Source organism: Tigriopus californicus, chromosome 9, assembly GCF_007210705.1.
Source record: "Tigriopus californicus strain San Diego chromosome 9, Tcal_SD_v2.1, whole genome shotgun sequence".
Classification (NCBI taxonomy): Eukaryota; Metazoa; Arthropoda; class Copepoda; order Harpacticoida; family Harpacticidae; genus Tigriopus; species Tigriopus californicus.
Genome location: NC_081448.1, coordinates 4,092,486 through 4,110,164, shown reverse-complemented (window position 1 = coordinate 4,110,164; position 17,679 = coordinate 4,092,486). Strand labels below are relative to the sequence as shown.

At 41.6% G+C, this 17,679-nt stretch overlaps 1 protein-coding gene and 1 non-coding gene across 2 annotated transcripts; both read right to left on the bottom strand.

Moving 5' to 3' along the window:
• Positions 1–7,076: 7,076 nt before the first annotated feature.
• LOC131887066 (uncharacterized) lies at positions 7,077–14,831 on the bottom strand. The gene is made up of 5 exons (XM_059235559.1): positions 14,471–14,831; positions 10,230–10,523; positions 9,690–9,894; positions 9,059–9,129; positions 7,077–7,530 (listed from the first exon to the last, which is right to left on the bottom strand). The coding sequence occupies exons 1-5, from the start codon at positions 14,715–14,717 to the stop codon at positions 7,283–7,285; spliced, it is 1,065 nt and encodes a 354-aa protein (XP_059091542.1). The 5' UTR covers positions 14,718–14,831; the 3' UTR covers positions 7,077–7,282.
• A 1,011-nt stretch (positions 14,832–15,842) lies between these two features.
• Positions 15,843–15,914, bottom strand: Trnaa-cgc (transfer RNA alanine (anticodon CGC)). Its single transcript has one exon. It is a non-coding gene; the product is annotated as a tRNA-Ala (tRNA).
• Positions 15,915–17,679: the final 1,765 nt, after the last annotated feature.

Sequence of the window (17,679 nt, the reverse complement as noted above, 5' to 3'; positions counted from 1 at the left end):
AAATCGTTGTGACCGCAGATGCTCAACATTCGTTTTGAGAGCACCTTCAAGCCCTCGAGAATCCAGGTTAGTTCGAACAATTGGGCTCCCTCTTTGCACAATTTGCTTCCCTCATATTCCCAAGGAATATGTAAACGTTGATCCAGTAACATCTCATAAGTCGGCTTTAAAGGCACAAATATCTTGACGGAAATTTGATTGAAAGACTTTTGAGCACAAAATTCAGGAGCAGGCAAAGTGAAATGTCATACACTTGTAAAAATTGTACTATAATCTGGGCCATTTTTTGCAATTTGGCCTTAAGAGTTAGTATTTTAGGCAAATTTACTTTAAGCTGTGAGGAAAGATCGGCGAATGTGCGACTCTAAATAGAAAGGTGTTGCAGAGGTGTGCTAATTACATTCTAAAAGGTTATCAATTACAATTACGAATACATACGTTTCAGGTGTGATTTATTACAATTACAGACACATACGCTACAGGTGTAATTAATTACAATTACTTCATTTTGAATATATTCAATCACAATTTCATCAATGTCGTAATTAAAACATACAATTACTATTTTCAAAATCCCTCTTTAGAATAAAATTATTTGACTTACCTTTCTTTCAAATTCGACATCCCTAGTATTTTTCGAGAATTTTATCAAATCAAGTAGCTCAGAAGTAGCTTTCATTCGCTGCACGAAATATGGTTTACGTTCAGCACTTCAGAGGGCACCTTGTGAGTCAGCCTCTACCAAACAAAGGGCTGATTGGGCCGATTCCTCTGTATTGAATCGTTTGCGTTGTTTTTGGCTTATTCTATCAATGAGGCAATTAATTTGCCCTAAGCAAGCTAAACCTGGTACTCATGACTTTGACTGTCTAAGGGAGAATTTGGACGCAACAGCTGTATGTTAGGTGACCAGACGCTCAGCAAATGAAGAAATAGATGGCCAGCAGATCAAAAAGGAGTAGTGTTGACATCCTAACTCATAGGATTGTCATGGTGTGTGATGTATGAGGTTCTTTGTTGAAAAAGAAAGTAATTTGGCATTAATTTGGATATATGGCATCAATTTGGTTTTAGGATTGAATAATCCTAAGGCAACAGTTTGGTAACATGGTATGACATGGCATGTTTTTGGCTTATTCTATCAATGAGGCAATTAATTGCCCTAAGCAAGCTAACCTGGTACTCATGACTTTGACTGTCTAAGGAGAATTTTGGACGCAACAGCTGTATGTTAGGTGACCAGACGCTCAGCAAATGAAGAAATAGATGGCCAGCAGATCAAAAAGAGTAGATGCGACAGGAAGTACTGGAAATACAAGTCCAATTAGGGGTAAGAAGTTCGGGATGTGAATTCCTGAAGTGAGAAACAATACATGGCAAAGTATACAATTATATCAAGAAACGAAGTGTCTCTTCTAGCCATTTTTTTTCGTTTTTTTTGCGGACTTCCTTCCGCTACCGGGATTGGAATCCCAGCAGTTCAAGACGAGAAGATTATTCATTTTACTTGACTTTTATTTATGTATATTATTTGATCGACCACGAATTAGAGTTGGCTGTCTGGCTAATCCTTGAATGTAAGGTTGATCAGGAATTTTAGTCAAAAACTTGTCCAAGTCTGACTTAAATCTTGCTACTGGATCAACCCCTACATAAGCCCTACGAATATTTTGAGGGCAGCAAATTGAACAATGAAGGAGGCGGAGAAAGAAGAGAGGTGGACTTCATTGTTTTTTTTTTGTTTTAAAAGGTGAATGTACGATGACTTAACTGACAAGGGCAAGTGCTAGCACTTCATGGCCCCTCCAAACCCACAATTTCTGTTTCTCCAAGGTCTAGCCCGCCAAATCCTACCGTTCTAAGTCAAATATCCACCAAAATGTATCTTTTCTGAAGTCAAAATTCCGCATTAACTCACAATCAGTGGGAGCTTTAATTCAATTCAGCTCCAAGAGACGGTAAAAAAGTCATACCTGCCTTGAACAGAAAAAGTCAGTTACTTGCCTGTTTTTTAGTGCGAGTAATGTGAATTCTACGTTAAGACTATTATAGTGGCTCTAGTAAAGACCATACCTCGAGAAAAATTGAATCTGCACGAAACTTTTCAAATCAAATTCACGCAACCTACTTTTCTAACATGAAATTGCTGTTTTATAATCCGGCAGCAATATTTTCGTCAGTAGTGGTCTGAATAAGTAATAGTCAAAATGATTTGTTTACAGGTTGTAAAATCAGTCAAATCAGTTCAGGAAACGTAAAAATAAGATATGAAAAGGTGGAAGATGGTTGTAATCTGTTTGGGTGTCGAAATATTTTGGCGATTTTCAAAGCAAAAATTGTTGCTATTACTACTTTTTTTTTGTCGAACTTCTTGCCCGTTGGGGTGTGTCTTGTCTTAATGAAGGAAAATGATTCTTAAGCATTCATATCAAGCAAACTAAAGCATTCATTTTACGTGAGGTTCATATTTTGAATTACCCTGAAATCATGGAAGATCTGTAAAATCAGTACCGACATTGTTTGATAATCTAAGTTTATTGTGAACAGAATAGTTACGACATCATTCATAGAGAACAAAGTGAGATTAATCTTCAGTTACTTATCAGTGCTCACCAAAATGTGAATTATTAAGAAGAGTTGGTCAAAATAAAGAAACTCGCTGGAAATGGAAACATTGCAAAAAACGAGGTAGATGCATTTTTTTATCCTTGAGCTTTTTTTGGGTAAATTATTTGTAAAAAACTGCCAAAACATGCTAAAATATCTTCAATTTCCCCAAAATTGTCGTTTTTAGGTTAATTTGGGTTAATTCGCGAAAAAAGGTATTTTGTCTCAAAATGACCAAATAGTTCAAAGTTTAATTCAACACAAAGCACTATTTTTCCGACCCCTGGATGGAAAGAATTGGGGAGTATGAGTAGTTGCAGCGGAATGGTAATGAAATGTCTACTAGGTCACGGACAGCTAAACAAAGAGGTCTTCTGGAAATCCATGACTAGGTCTACTATTAGAGGGACATAACAGCCTATAAACACATGCAATTAACTTATGAACTATTGATAATAGCTTTCAATTTTTACAAATGACAGCTCACTTTTCAATGAAATGGAACGGTTAGTGGTTGTCTTTATTTACTCACAGGAAAAGTTTGCTCTTTTCATCATTTTGCCTTTTCAAGCGTCTTCGAAATGTGACTCTAGCCAATCTTCGTGCTCAATCATAAACAAATTTGAATTGTTGAAGTCTATTAGATTAATTTGGCGGACCAAAAGCACTTACGTCAATTTTGTGCGACAATTTGTGCTTTGAAGACAAACTCCAACCTACAAAAGAGTCGAGCATTGTGCCGAACGTGCCATGGACAAAAATAAAGTCAACCATAAGATTATTTGTCGTTAACTCATTCCTTGGATTGAAATTTCTCGCATTGATCTTTTGCCAATTTTTGTTAAGGCCATTGGACACAGATATATAAAATAAAATTCGATTTCATTTGACTTGTACCTTTGGCTAGTTCTGCTATCATTTTCCAGAAGGATTGAATACCAACAATAGCATTTTTTTTTTGCTGTTTGACCTTTTATGGTCTCAATCTGAGTAATTCCAAAAGTAAGCCGTGCCTGGAAAATATACCAATTCGCAAGTCGTTTTGATACCTAACAGATATATTGCGGATATTTGCCCAACATACGAGTTCTTAAAAATAAAGGTACATGTGAAATGTTGATAAGCTAAGATATCTTTTTGGATTGTGAATAACTGTTTTGTGCAAGTATGTGAAATGAAGATTCGAGAATCATTCTCTTTCATGAAATAACTTCCTGTAGATTTAGCTCGACAGTATGATTAGATGTCACTCTTTGATGGTTCGATTTTCCCGATGTGCATGTGTACATAAGCAAATAGCACTCGATTTTGCCAGGTCACTGACCTCACTGAGAGAAGTGGGCCCCTACTCCATACGAGAAAAAGGTCGTCCATGACCTGTCAATCCTTCATCACGAAACTTTACAACGTAACACCGTTCCGTTGAAGAGGATGAAATGGGCTTGAAGCCTCCAAAGGAGAACTCTTCATATTGATATTAGCTTTTTCTCGAGAGTGTTGTCTCTCTTAACATGCTACGAGAACCCTCAGAATGCCAAGAGCTGGCAAATTTCGCCCACAAAAGTTTTTTTTGCTGGGTCCATCTCTCGAGATTTCTTCACTGTCACGTGGAAAAGTAAATGAAATGTATCTTCATTCAGGTTTTCTCCACTTATGGTCCATATCGTTGAAGGACATTGCTGCTTCGGGAACATGAGAGGTGTCAGGTCCAATCAAGATTGGTGGCAGAACCTGTCATCTATAATTCAATACTTATTTGGTCTTGGAACATTGCCTGCCTTGCCGCTGTTTTAGAGAGCAAGCAGCCCAATGGGGCTTAAAATCAACACGTCCCACGAAAACCGTCACATCCAACGATGATTTAATCTAGATAATGTCAATTGTCATTTCACGTGCTGAAAGCACATACTGTCCGAGACATATGGATATGGATTATACGGTTTTCAGCGTAGGTATGAACCTGACCTAATCCTTTATGGGTTTAAATGTCTCCATTCCCTTTGTCCTAACCCGGGAATATGACATGGTGTTAGCGAGAGACGAGGAATTTCATGTGAAATGCGCCATAAAATCAATCACTCGGATAAAAAGATTGTGAGGGCCTTACAATCTTCTTTTTATCTTATACCTGGCACCAGCTTTGACCAACTTACTGCCGTGCTCTCTTAGACGATTCTATGCATTAGATGACTCATTGCCAAGTTTTAAACGTGACTTAGATCCGTTTTTGTTAACGATACCAGACCAGCCTTACATTCGAGGTTGCCTTAGAGCGGCTAATTCAGACATTTTGCACGACCAAATATTTTACAAATTATGACGCACTACGCACCATGACTTACAGAGAATCATCGAGAAAAAAAATATGCAGTACGCTAAATAAAAATACCTTTGATCAAATCTATTCTTTTATTTGCAAGAAAAAAAGGGTAGATAAGATAGATCTGATTTGATAAGGCCGGGTATGTTGTTGAGCATCGTCCTGTTACTTTGTTCGGGATGAGTTCCACTCTACAGGATGAGCCTCGAATTTAAAACAATTTCCGCTCCTGCCAGGAAAACAATCAACCAAGAACTGATGGTTCTGCGGGGGGCCTCGGACTCTAGCCCTTCAGCCTCAGGCTCCGAGGCCGCTGGGGTTTCATCCTCATTCTTGCTCAATCTAGCTGCAATATCAAGCTGCTCGTTCTTTTCCAAGTTAGCTACTTGGGAACTATTTGAATTCATTGACGACGGGGATTCAGTGGTGGTGGTGGTGTTGGAGGAGTTTCGATTGGGATCGGTATCACTATTATTGGTTTTCTCTGGCTCGGTTCCCGCATTAGTATTGTTGTTTATAGTAGGCGGATCAATAGACGAGCTATCAGCTTCTTCCTCACCATTACACAGCGAGATGTTGCAACAACGAGCCAAGGTGGAACCACTTCCGATGAAAGCGTTGCTGATGACCAATTGGGAACGCATCAAGGATTCTGGGGAGCACAAGACATCCGAAACCATCCCTTGTCCTACGACCACCCCACCAAAGGTGAACACACGACATCGGACACCGTCTTCCGAGGTGGAATTGATAATGGTCCTCTCGTTGTCGTTGCATGTGTCGGACCTCCCTTTCAGCTTGGCACATTCGTAACACTGAAGGGACTCGATGGGAACAACCCATTGGGAGAGCACAGAGCAGATCAGGATGAACAGCTGGTGTGTGCCCTTCATTGTCGTTGAATGAAGAAAACAATCGGTGTCGAAACTGGACCGTGGTTTTGGTCGTGGTGGTGGAACGGCTTGCTTATTTGAACTGGTGATTAAAATCGGAAGCAGGCTTTGCATGTCAGGAAAGGCAAGTTGCTTGACCTCATTTCTCGCCCCTTCGATCCCTCAAGTTCATGTCAGTGTCCGCTATGTGTTCCAAAGAGCTGTAAAGAAGCGGCCTTTCTCCATTAGGAGCTGGGTTCATCCAGTGAAACGTGATATGATATCACTTGGCCCACATGGACCCTCTCCTTCTCCCGAAAAGCTGGCTTGATCCCCGGGTGTTATTAGAAAGTTGAGTTATGACCCCACCACCAACCACCACCACCGGTTTCGGAGGCCAATCCAGAGAGTTGAAAAACGATTTCCCACTTAGAGACTGGACCGATCCGAGTTGAAGAGGCTTGTTGCCATTTACAGTCTTGCCTCTGTCTTTTGCCTTTTCGAAACGATCCAGTCAGGTGGACTTAATGCTTAATTTCATTGGGAAGTTCTATCTTATGGCACACACACACTTTACGATGGCCCTTAATTAGAGCATGGACTTGTGTGGGTTGTGAAACCGGTCATTTTTGGGAAGAGACCATAGGAACATTGATTTTGCATGTTTTAAGCAACACCTTGTCGCCTGACGACATTGTTGGTCAGATTGGACAATCCCAGCCAGAGCTGTTGCACAGACTAGAATGGCGCCATTTGGAATGCCAAATCAATTCCCTTGGAAGGGTTTGTGTGGGTTGCTTAAATGGAAGACTTTGACGACGAATAAAAACTCTTTCAAGTTACAAGCCGAAAAACTCCCAGCGTTTTGCTGCCAATCTCGATGGCAAAGCATGTACTGATGTTTTTTTCAAACAACATCGATCAATGCAATAACTCCCTTTGAGCGTTAAGAACAATGATAGAGAAGCATAGCCAATTGAGAAAGACAACAGAGACCATGCAGGAAATCCAAGCGCCCCACTTTGGTCTTTGTAAGGCCAATTGTGCATCAACATTAAGAAGATGTACATAAAAAGATTGACGTTTGGATGGAAAATCTTCACCAAATAAGAAGGTAGTGTCATTTTTTTAAATCTGACTACTCATTCTTTTGTTTTTGTTTTTCAGTTTATTTTCTCAAGGTTCATTTTCAATTGTCGTAATATCGTTTATTTATATCGTGAGACAGAACTAAATTTGAAAATTGCAATATAATGTTCTATCAATTACAAAGATCATTGAGTTTTTTTAAAGAAATTGTATTTCACAAAACACGGCAATGTCCTGAAACATGATTTTATGGTACCAGAAACAATCTAGTTGACACACTGAGACTTTCGAACTTAAATACGTATTACGCAATATATATCTGTAAAATTGCACGGTACGAGTACATTTCAGAGATGTCGGGAGAAAGAAGGCCCTCCTCTCTCGTGCTTAAGGTTCAAGCGATGACCCGAAATTGAAGGCCGTCCTCGCAAGGACAATCCTCTTCGCGGGAGTCCCGAATGGCCAAATAAGTGAGTTTCCCGAAGCAATGCTCATCAATCCTGAATTTCTGGATGAGACCGATGAGTTGGTCGTCCATGGAAGACGTGGAATTGGGGCACATGAACCCGTTTTTCTCCACGGTGGAGGTCGCGGGAGCCCTTTGGGCGATCTTCGTGGGACACTGAATGCATATCCTCGTGCCTGGAGGGAATATAAATTAGCACTAATGAGCTTCCTTGGCATAAAGACCATTTGTTTTGGGAACGAACTGAAAGGCAATTTACAAGATCCAACCTGACCCAAAAAAGACCTGTGTTCCAACAGGAAATGGGAACAAGGCAGTGGTTTGCTACATGCCAAGACGGGCTTTCGCTTATGAGATTAAAATGAGCTACAGAGAACCGAACCAGGCAGGGATAATACATATACCCCGGGTCATAAATCTCAAACCAAACCCACGATGATCTTCCACATTGACTACCCCGCATTCATTCTTCTTATACGTAAGAATAGTTACAATCAAAAGACTAGATTTGAATGTAAGAATCAGAGAGCATTGACTAGTGTGGATCTCTTTTAGAACGTGTTGAGATACCACGAAATGTACCATTAACGGCTTTGGACCAGGCTAAAAAAATGGAGCTCATCCCTTTAGAGCATCTTTGCTGCGATGCACTTTCCACCACATTTTTGTGGCTGGAACCGAAAACGCTCGCTGCAATTACTGGCCGGTAAGGTTTCTTGCTTGGCTTTTCCGTCGTTCCTCGTCAGTGATTAATGCGTGGAACGCAAAGAACTGTCTAAAGTACAAATACATCCTACAGCATCGATTCAGTCAGTTGGGTTTCTCGAAACCCATGGATTTGAAATTTCAGAGAATGGAACTTTATCCGCCTGACTCGAAGCAAAAGGCCAGTTTTGGTCCTAAGGGAGCCAAACCTTGAAGGGGGGGGTTCTGTTTAACATACAAACAATGGGTAGTATGTCCCACACAACAGCCTCTATCACTCATTAGCATTAGGTGTTGATAACGAGGGTACAAATAAACATCGGTACACAATCCTTCCAGCTTTATGGTCTGAGTTAGCCAAAGTTGGAGCGTGCTTTGTTCCCAAACCCTGTCTGAGAATTTTTCCCAGAAACCGTTTCCATGGCTCCCAAAATACTTAGACTTGAGTCATGTGGGAACACAAGAATTAGGAAGCGATAATTTGGTTTGAATAGAAACTGGCTCTTTTCCCCGAGGGGCATGTTTCAAATGAAACTATGCGTAAGTTAGGATATTTCCCGTTACTGTGAGTAACTTCCAGATTATCTCTGGTGAAACACGTATTCCATGGACTTTGTTCACAACATCCTTCAATTGTGCTTGTTCCACATTCTCAGCTTTAGTGTATCCTCTCATAAGCGAAGTGCAGTTTGCCCAAACATGTTTCAAAGCCTCAGAAAATTAATATTTCAACATAACGTCCCTTCCAATAACAATACAATAGCCTTTGAGTCAAGGGATTGGCCTAGCATTGTGAATGGGAAAGATCTTGTTGATCCCTATTCCCTAAATCAACCAAGCCAAGGGTCCAATAATGTTCCAAGCTCAGTTGGCTGTTGTTCAGTACTCTCGATTGTGAAGTAGTACATTCTTTTGAAGTGTCTAAGCTGATCGTATTCAAGACTGGTTCCACGAAAGGACCTTGGGCGCCAGTTGGAGCTTGGAACCGTGACGACTTACCAATGTGAAGCCGTTTGTCGTGTCCTTGGCATCCATGCGAAGCTCGGATGATGACCATTTCCAGACAAGAGCTGGAAAGAAATCCAAAGGGAGAAGAGATTCAGCGTCATATATTGGATATAGTTTCAAATGTAAACTATTTGAAGGGACTGTTGCATGTCTGATAACCTTATAGTGTTGTTCATCAACATCATAACCAATGTCTAAATAAACTAGCAACATCAATGTTTGGCACAATGCCCGCTTCTTGTGTCGGTCAAGTCTAAGCTGCCAATGTTTTGAGCGCACAATCCAATTACCCAAAATGGGCTCTTCATGATCTCAACGAACTTGGACCAAACATTCCAATGAGGTAGCTCCTAGCTAGCTAGCTCCTTTCCAAGACGGAAAGAACTTCCTGGATGGAAAATTAAACTGTTGACAAGAAGGCCATCTCACGTCCTTCCAGAGGTTGTCTGGACTCTTTTCTCTCATCCAAGACGTTGGAAAAGTTTAGAAGAGGTCATCAGTTTCGTCTCTCGCCAACTTCTGACACCCTTCTGCTCCCAAATGGGAAAGAAGCCTCCAAGCATTGACTTGAAAAATACGACCTTCAACGACTGAATTAGACGAATTCTCGGCTTAAACTTACAACGTTTGTTCAGCAGATTCATCCAGAGTTTGAGATGACGATTGACCATGACCACCCCGGAGTTCCTCATCAGGGTAGGAAGAGACAGCATCGTTCATCATAGTTGTCGGCGAGTGGAATTTCACAAATGTCAATGGGTGCTCAACTTGGTGGTCAGCCAGGGCTTCAACGGCGACATTCTCATTTGGAGCCAATCGAGCACGTCCTGCAACGAAAAACATAATAGAGTCTTCGTCATCAGCATCATTATCATTATCGGAGGATGATGGGAATTGCCCATTCATAAATCATCCTGTTCATATTGACCTGGGCTGTGTGATTTGGTATATTTATTCATATACTTGTACCGAGGTCGTTGTACAACTTCATTTTGCTCTAACCCAATTCTTGGAATGGCCTTTTACCATGATTAGCTCGAACGGCTCGTAGGCCTCTAACGACCTCCAAAAGATGAACAAAGGGGGAGATTTCTGGCCTCCGTCCCGGCTTAATGGCTCAAAGCAGAAGCGATCTGTGGTGGTGAGATGTGTCCTTACTCACCCATATCTTCGACGGATGAACCTGGATTCGCGTCATTAATCGTGGGCCGGCAATTCCTCTTCGGATTGGGACAGAGCTTCCTTTGAACCAGACTGGGACATTTCCGTCCTCCATTCATGGCCTGATGTAAAACCACCCGATGGCGCTCGGAGAACCCGACGTGACGGCCTTGTTTTGTCGTGTAATTGCAGCCGTCTTGAATGGCCTCATAGGACGAGGAGGCCAGATCATTGTCTATGGTCTCGAATGGGCACTGAGTCCAAGGGCCCCATTCGGACAATACACAGTCCTTCACTGGAATGAGGAAGATTGGATTATTTCTCTCCTTGCAGGTGGGTCACCTCGAGTGGTAAGCGGGCGATTCATGCATACAACACATTGGAATGTATGTAGCATTCATTACTCGGCATTCAGTATTCTAACTCAAAAGAATAGGAGGTAAGACAGGCCATGACATCGCTTGGGATTTAGATGGGCCTTTGTAAAACGAGAATAACGAGCCATCCCGGGATTATGTACGGGCATTTGCATTGTTTGGAGGCCTAACGAACAACCACTAGACTTGTTATGCTTCTGGAACATGGAAGGAAACTGATATATATATCATTTTTAACCGGCAAAGGAACAACGAGTGAAGGTATCTTTGCTCACGTTTGAAGGGCTAACTTCGCTAATTTGGTGCCAACTTCTCGACTTAAACAATGCGTTTACTTGGGATTTGAGTTTCCGAGCAATCTCTTGATTACCTCAAGTGACTCAAGCACCATTTTGAGCCCCCCCCCCCTTTAGCGTTATGAAATAATCAACCTGTCCTAATTTTCAATGAAAACGGACAGGTGTGTGATGGCATTGTTCTAGATTGAATGTCAAAATATGATTTCGGAGAATTCTTCAAATTCTTGAATGTTCCACATTCTCAATATTTTCCAATTAGGGAATGGCATGAAATTCTTTGCCTCATTTCATTCTGTCTGTTTTTAGTATTAGCCGAAAATGTCGGCATACCAATACAATTGCGTCGGAGATCAGTAGAGAAAACATTGTAAGACGTAACTGAACGAATCCTTTGGCATTAAGTTGCTAAGTAACCCTCATTAGTATGAAAATAATCCTATTTTATTTTCGTTTGTCGGACGGGTATCAGAGGAGTGTCCTCATTCAAAACTTAACATGACTAAGCTATGAATGATGTTGTACAGTTATTCAGTTCATTTCTTTTGTGTAAGGCTGCTGACACTCGTCTTCTATCCAATGACTTTTAATTTCAACCTTTAAACAGTTTAGCCAAGTGTTCAAAAGATAGTAGGAACACTTGTTGAGATGCAGGCAGACAGACTGAATGATACTTGTACTTCTTGAGGGCAAACAGCTTTCAGAAGTGATAATTTGGACAAGAGAAATTAAAACGGCCCCTCAGTTGGAAAATGCCTCCCAAACTGTGCATCATTGCTCGGGTTTGACGCATAGAAATTAACGGCAGTCCTTAAATGATATTTTGAATCTAAATATTTTATCCAATTGCCTTAATTGATGCATAACTTGCAAACCTCTCTGTTTGATCCTTGTAACAGTATGACGTACATCCCAATCCTAACCAGCGTACTTCTAGACACACAACCTAGCGAAAGCAATCAGCGTTGATTGAATGGAAGATGGGTTTTCCTATAATCTCATCAAGATGCCCTCAAGGCGTATTCAATGTCAGAACATGTAAGGATCCTTTATCTATGCTTCAGTCCATGTTCTGCGACGATCCTTCCACCAGTTCTTCCATCCGAAAAGTTGTCAGAGTACAACTGCTTTGTAATCAAAGAATAGTAAATCAGCTCATATTTAGGATTGGTATCCAATGTAGAAGTTTTTGAACCATCTCAAGATGCACCCGTTGAACTACCATACGATCAGCTTGAGCGACAATAAACGTTGGCATCTACAGTAAATATAATTATACATTTCCAATAATTGTTCAGGCAATCTGAATTATCCATGAATCGCCCAAAAAATGAAATGCCACAAATCAAATACCCCCTAATCAATCAAGTCAAAGGGGGCATGGTTACCCGGCAATTCAAGTCTGCCCAAAAATTAACTTCGCAATATGTTGTTCATTCCTAGCTCAAAACGCGGCATACAAAAGCGTCTCAACGCTTCTGTCCATCTACTGCCGGGTATTTAAGAATGTAACGTAAATCGACAATGGCCATTGTCCAACCTCAGTTTTCCGTATAAGGTCCATTCCAACTTTCAAGATCATTGAACATCCATTTCGATCCCAGACCCACCCAAGTTTTGGTGCACTCGGCCAATTGCGCTCAAGTCCAGAGCCAGTCCCAAGTACCCTTGTACCGTACGTACGTACCAAAACAACAACCAACCCTTAAGAAGTCTCCAAGATCTGGCGAGAGTTTTTGCCCATGCCTCTCAAGCTCTCTGTGTGCGTGTGCCTCAGATTGGAAACGAAACGAAATGAAAGAAAGGTCTACAAATCTTGTTGTTCTTGCCATCCTTTGCCAATAAATTCACTCTTCCTCGTTCCCTGAACAAGGAAGGAATGGGCTGTTGTTTTACTAAACAGGGTACAGGTGTGAACGACTGTGTGTGTGTGTGTGTGTGTGTGTGAGTAAGCGAGCGAACCAGCTTCATTGCCTGAGAAGGGTGGCAAATTGTTGATAAATGGGTGGAAATTGAAATTCCTCTAAGCAGAAGCAGAGCAGAAGGGCAGAAGGTTGGCTCGGTCTTGTGCAAGCTGTCGGGTGGAGAATGGTGTGGTTCTATGTTCTACGTACACATGTCTCTATGAATCCCTCAAAATCTGTGTCATTCTCGACGGGTTTGAATAATTCATATCTGGCAAACTTCCATTTTGAAGTTGGCTGGTTGCTGTTATTGTTGGTGGTGGCATCTTTGCAGTGAGCTCCTCTAAAGTTTCGCATTAAACTTGGATAATTTCAAATGAAAACGTCCCTTTCCACCGGCAAGATCTGACAGAATAAAGGCACAAACTAAATGAGACGCTGAAAGGGACTCAATCCTATATAAGAACAATCCCATGGCACTTTTTCCACTGTCTAGCTTTCTCAAAGGGCATTGCCTTATAAGGCCAGAATGCCGTTTAAAATTTCATATTTCTTGCCGTATAAAAAGGGTTTTCAATTTTTTTTCATAACATTGAAATTTTATTGAGTTGAGTTGATGTGTTGAATAACTTGTAGGTTTATCACAATTAAGAATTTCCATGAAAATACGTCAATTTTCTGTGTAGTTCTCGTCCTACAGATGTGAATGAACAGTTCTGTACGTTTTGTGCTTCCAGTAGCTGACGTTTTGCGAAAGTAGTGTTAGCTTGTAATCCCATATGTAATATCACTCATCTTAGCATCATCTTCGTCATCGTCATCTTTGAAGAAACACCCTCAAAATATCCATATTTGTAGCAGTTCCATGCTCGGTTGAATAACAGTTGTTAAGGCTCTCACATTTTTGGGAGGATCTCGGATTAGAGCTCACTTGATAATACCCAGGTCTAATTCAATGTTGCGCCGCATTCAGTTATCAGGCCAACCGGGTTAATATTGACTTTTCCTACGAGTTTTCTCTGTTTCTATGTTTCGATCTCTCTGGATAGATATTGTGCATACTGTACAGCATGCAGTATGTGCTTGCGTGGATATCTTGTTTGCCCTTGAGAGATGGTGGATGGCCACGTTTATATTGGCATGTTTGTTTGTTTTTGAAACACGAGACTTGGCCCTTGATTGAATCCGGCTATTGAACGACACAGAAGAGGGCAATTATTTGAGACCTCCACATGTGCTTAACAGTCGTAACAAAAGCCAATGAGGAAAGAGAAAAAGGAACTCGAGTATTCAAGTGAATTGGGCTTTTGTTCCCATTCCGATTTCCAGAGTATTAGCACCAGGAGAGCCCTTGAGAATCGCCCATCGTTAGTAGGCAATCTTCACCGCAAACCCTTCTTTTTTCTTACTGAAGGATAGGGTTTGGATCTTATATTGATTCCACAGCTCTGTGGAACCAAATCCAAAACTAACATTCGTAGCTATCGTTCCAAGCGGAAAATTGGTGCCTTTGTGAATTGATTGACATATATATAGACGATGAGAAGTTTTGCTTGCAACCCACGTCGAGCAATCAAAGAGCTATTTGTGATACTGAAGAACGAGTCGATTTGTGATTGATATCCAGTGGTGGTGGGAATCCCCACAAGCACTTCTAAGGCCTACCTGAACAGAAATCCCGATAATCCGGACAACAATCGTCCAAACGAAGACAGGCATGGTCACAGTAGCAAGGAAGTGAGCTGGTATCCACCGAGTGATTAGCAAATATGTTCTGAATCACACATCCACTGTCCCTGTGTTTGCAACAGAGACCTTGGGAGGAACAAAGGTTGGTTGTGGGACTAACCAGATGATCCAGCAGGGTGACGAGAAAAGCAAACAAGAATAGGACCCAATGAATCATTCCCATGGTGTTGTTCCAGGATCAATTGATCACACCAGTCCCATACTGAGAGAGTAACGTGTTCCCATAGCCACCTCAAAACCGACTGCTCTGTCTCTCTGGTCCTAGCTGGTGGATCTGGATCCACTCTGTAAGAAGCGTGTGTGTGTATATATACGCTCGTGAGACTCCCGAGTTCCTTGTTCCGAGTTCGTAATATCGGGAAGAAGAGAAGAGGTCCCACTTTTGGGGGACAGGAAGCGCTTCTTCCTCGAAGCTGGTTGGCTCAATCGAGGGGAGAAGTTCTGAGGCCTGAATAACATCGCCAAAAACGAGAACAGTGGGACGACAGGAAAAGAGCCAAGAGCGAAGGAAAGGGAGTCTCTGGCGTCGAATGTGGAACATGAAAGGGACTTGCAATCTGAAGAAGCTTCCTTCGCCAACGCTTTTCAGCATGACGACTTCGAGAGAGAGGAGGTATCGTTGACAATCAAAGACGCTTTTCAAGACCATCTTGTAGGTTGGTTCACTGTGTTTGACAGTCAAGCTTTTGAGAACTTTGTCATCCCATCCCTTTGCTAGAATTAAGATGACTTGAGATTTCAAAAGACATATTCGTGTACGTACAGGATGTAGACTAATAAGACCCGTCCACTTACGTAAAGTGGTAGTTTGTGAATACTTGAATAAGCAAAGGATAATGGAGCTAACCGTGCAGCGATCTATAATCGACACATTTGTCCAGTTTGAAGTGATTTAGGTCAATTGTTGAAGAGGTATCCGTACATTCTGTACTTATTACTGCGCCAACAACATGACAACACAAACATGAGAGAAACGTGAAAATGAGCCTTAAAATTAGATGCAACAATAATCTATAAGCTGATCAAGAATGCAGCACTTCTTAGTACATCTAGAGCCTGGTTTTGCCTCCCCTTTAATCTACACAAAAAAGTTCCACAGAACCCTTGAGTTTTGTCTCACAGTTCGTTGTTATAATTTCACCAGAACAAAGCGATGAACAACTTATTTGCTTGACATTTTTTTGGGTTAAATCGCCATCTTTATCGAGAAGTGCATCAAAATTCCTAGTAAGGTTTCCCCACCAATGGTGACTGTAAGACAAAAACTCCAAGACAAAACTCCGTGTCATGGAGGAGCCGGGATTTGAACCCGGGACTTTCCGCATGCGAAGCGGACACTCTACCACTGAGTTACACCCCCTCTTTACATACTGTGGTGGAAAACATATTTTTAAAGCCAAAATGGAGACAAGTGTTTGAGCTCTGATCTGAGTATTCGAGTTTAGTTAATTACTTATTTAATCACAGTGTAATCCAAAACTTGTCTCTCTTATTGAACTCCACAAAGCCTAACTAATTCACCTTGAGTCCGTCAAACTGGTAAGTTGCATTTGACAGTCATATACCTTTGTTTCGCCCATTCTGCGTTATTGCGCATTCGTCAATGATGCTTAAGGGAGCAATTTGTCCGAATTCGCATTAAAATTCCTATGGGACTCAACATAAGCACCAATTCTAACCCAGATGGTCAGGTTGTATTTATAATGTGATCCCCGCTAAAAATTTCGAGATGCCTCATCCTGATACGAAGATAAGGCCTCAGAGGGGGAGAAGGGTGGAGTGTTGTGCTCAAAGATCAGGATATAATGGATGTTGTGTAGGAAGGGGTGGCAAAAAGTCTCCACTTGACGACCCTGACACAACCACAACTTCCATCAAAGAAGACCCCCTCTCTCTTTCTCATCCCCCTATTGTTTTATCGCGATTACCCCCTGGAGGCCACTTTAGTCATTCATCCTCGAACCTTCTTCCTCTTTGACCTTGAGCATCTGGCTTAATAGGCCTTCGAGTCAATTTGTGACGTCGCTCTTTTGTTAGCAAGTGTGTTTGCAGGTGTCGAATTCGCAACGTTGATGGGGTTGGTTTTTGTGCTCATTGGCTAACCGAGGGTGTTCATTGATTAAGCTTGTAATTGTTTGGGCATCCCATTAGATGGTAATACCTACATACAAACGCATATGCAAGAGGGGGCGCGGCGACATTCTTCGCATTGAAATGAGCTTCACTGAAACATTAAATGCCATGAATTGCACATTTATTTGGTTCGAAGTGGAAAAAATGTATGATTATAGCATGCTGGCTCCATCGGTGTTCTTACGTAACGGTTGAGTGATAGCGAAACACGGAGTCCAATCCTCGATAATCGACCAAGTAATTAAACCATGGTGGCCACTCTAGTCCAACCAGCACTCGATAGACTCCCTCGTCTTCTTTTTATTGTTATCATCGGGAGCTTCGCTTTTGCGTTGATCAGTTTTGGAGCTCATTTCAACCGTTATCAATGGCTTGCCTTGCCCGTCAATGATCGAGTCGGTTGATGGGACCATGTGAAAAGGGGTTTTGGAGATGCTCTGAGCAAAGGATCTCTATTGACTGACCGACAGTCTTTTTGTCTCAAGATTCGTTGCAATGTTCAGGGTACCGGAAACCAACTGGGGTCGAAGTCCAGACAAGACGAATGGGGAAAACTTCAAAGATTGACATCCTAGTTCGACTGCAATGCGCCATGATGCAATAGTTAAAGTCATAATATTGTATTCTGGACTTTTTTGCTTTAGAATCCCTATTAGTCAAGTGTGCAGTCATGCATCTCAAACCCTGGGTATTCCAATCAAATGAAGATAATCCAGGTCCACCCTCCAACTGGAATTCCGAGCGTGCTTCAACGGATCGACTGTTTAACATTCTTCTTGACTTTATCGGGAAAAGTTCGTCGGTAATCCGTACTATGATGCGATCCACCTGAAAGAATGAAACCCCCGTAGATCTCTTCCTGCCTCTTGCACCCTTGAGTACCTTGAGTAGAGTTCTCATATATAGGGGTAGAGCTCGACTGGAGCGGCTTTGGTACTAACGTCGATATGCTGTACTAGTAATGAGTACATACGAGCGAGATGAGGAGATCC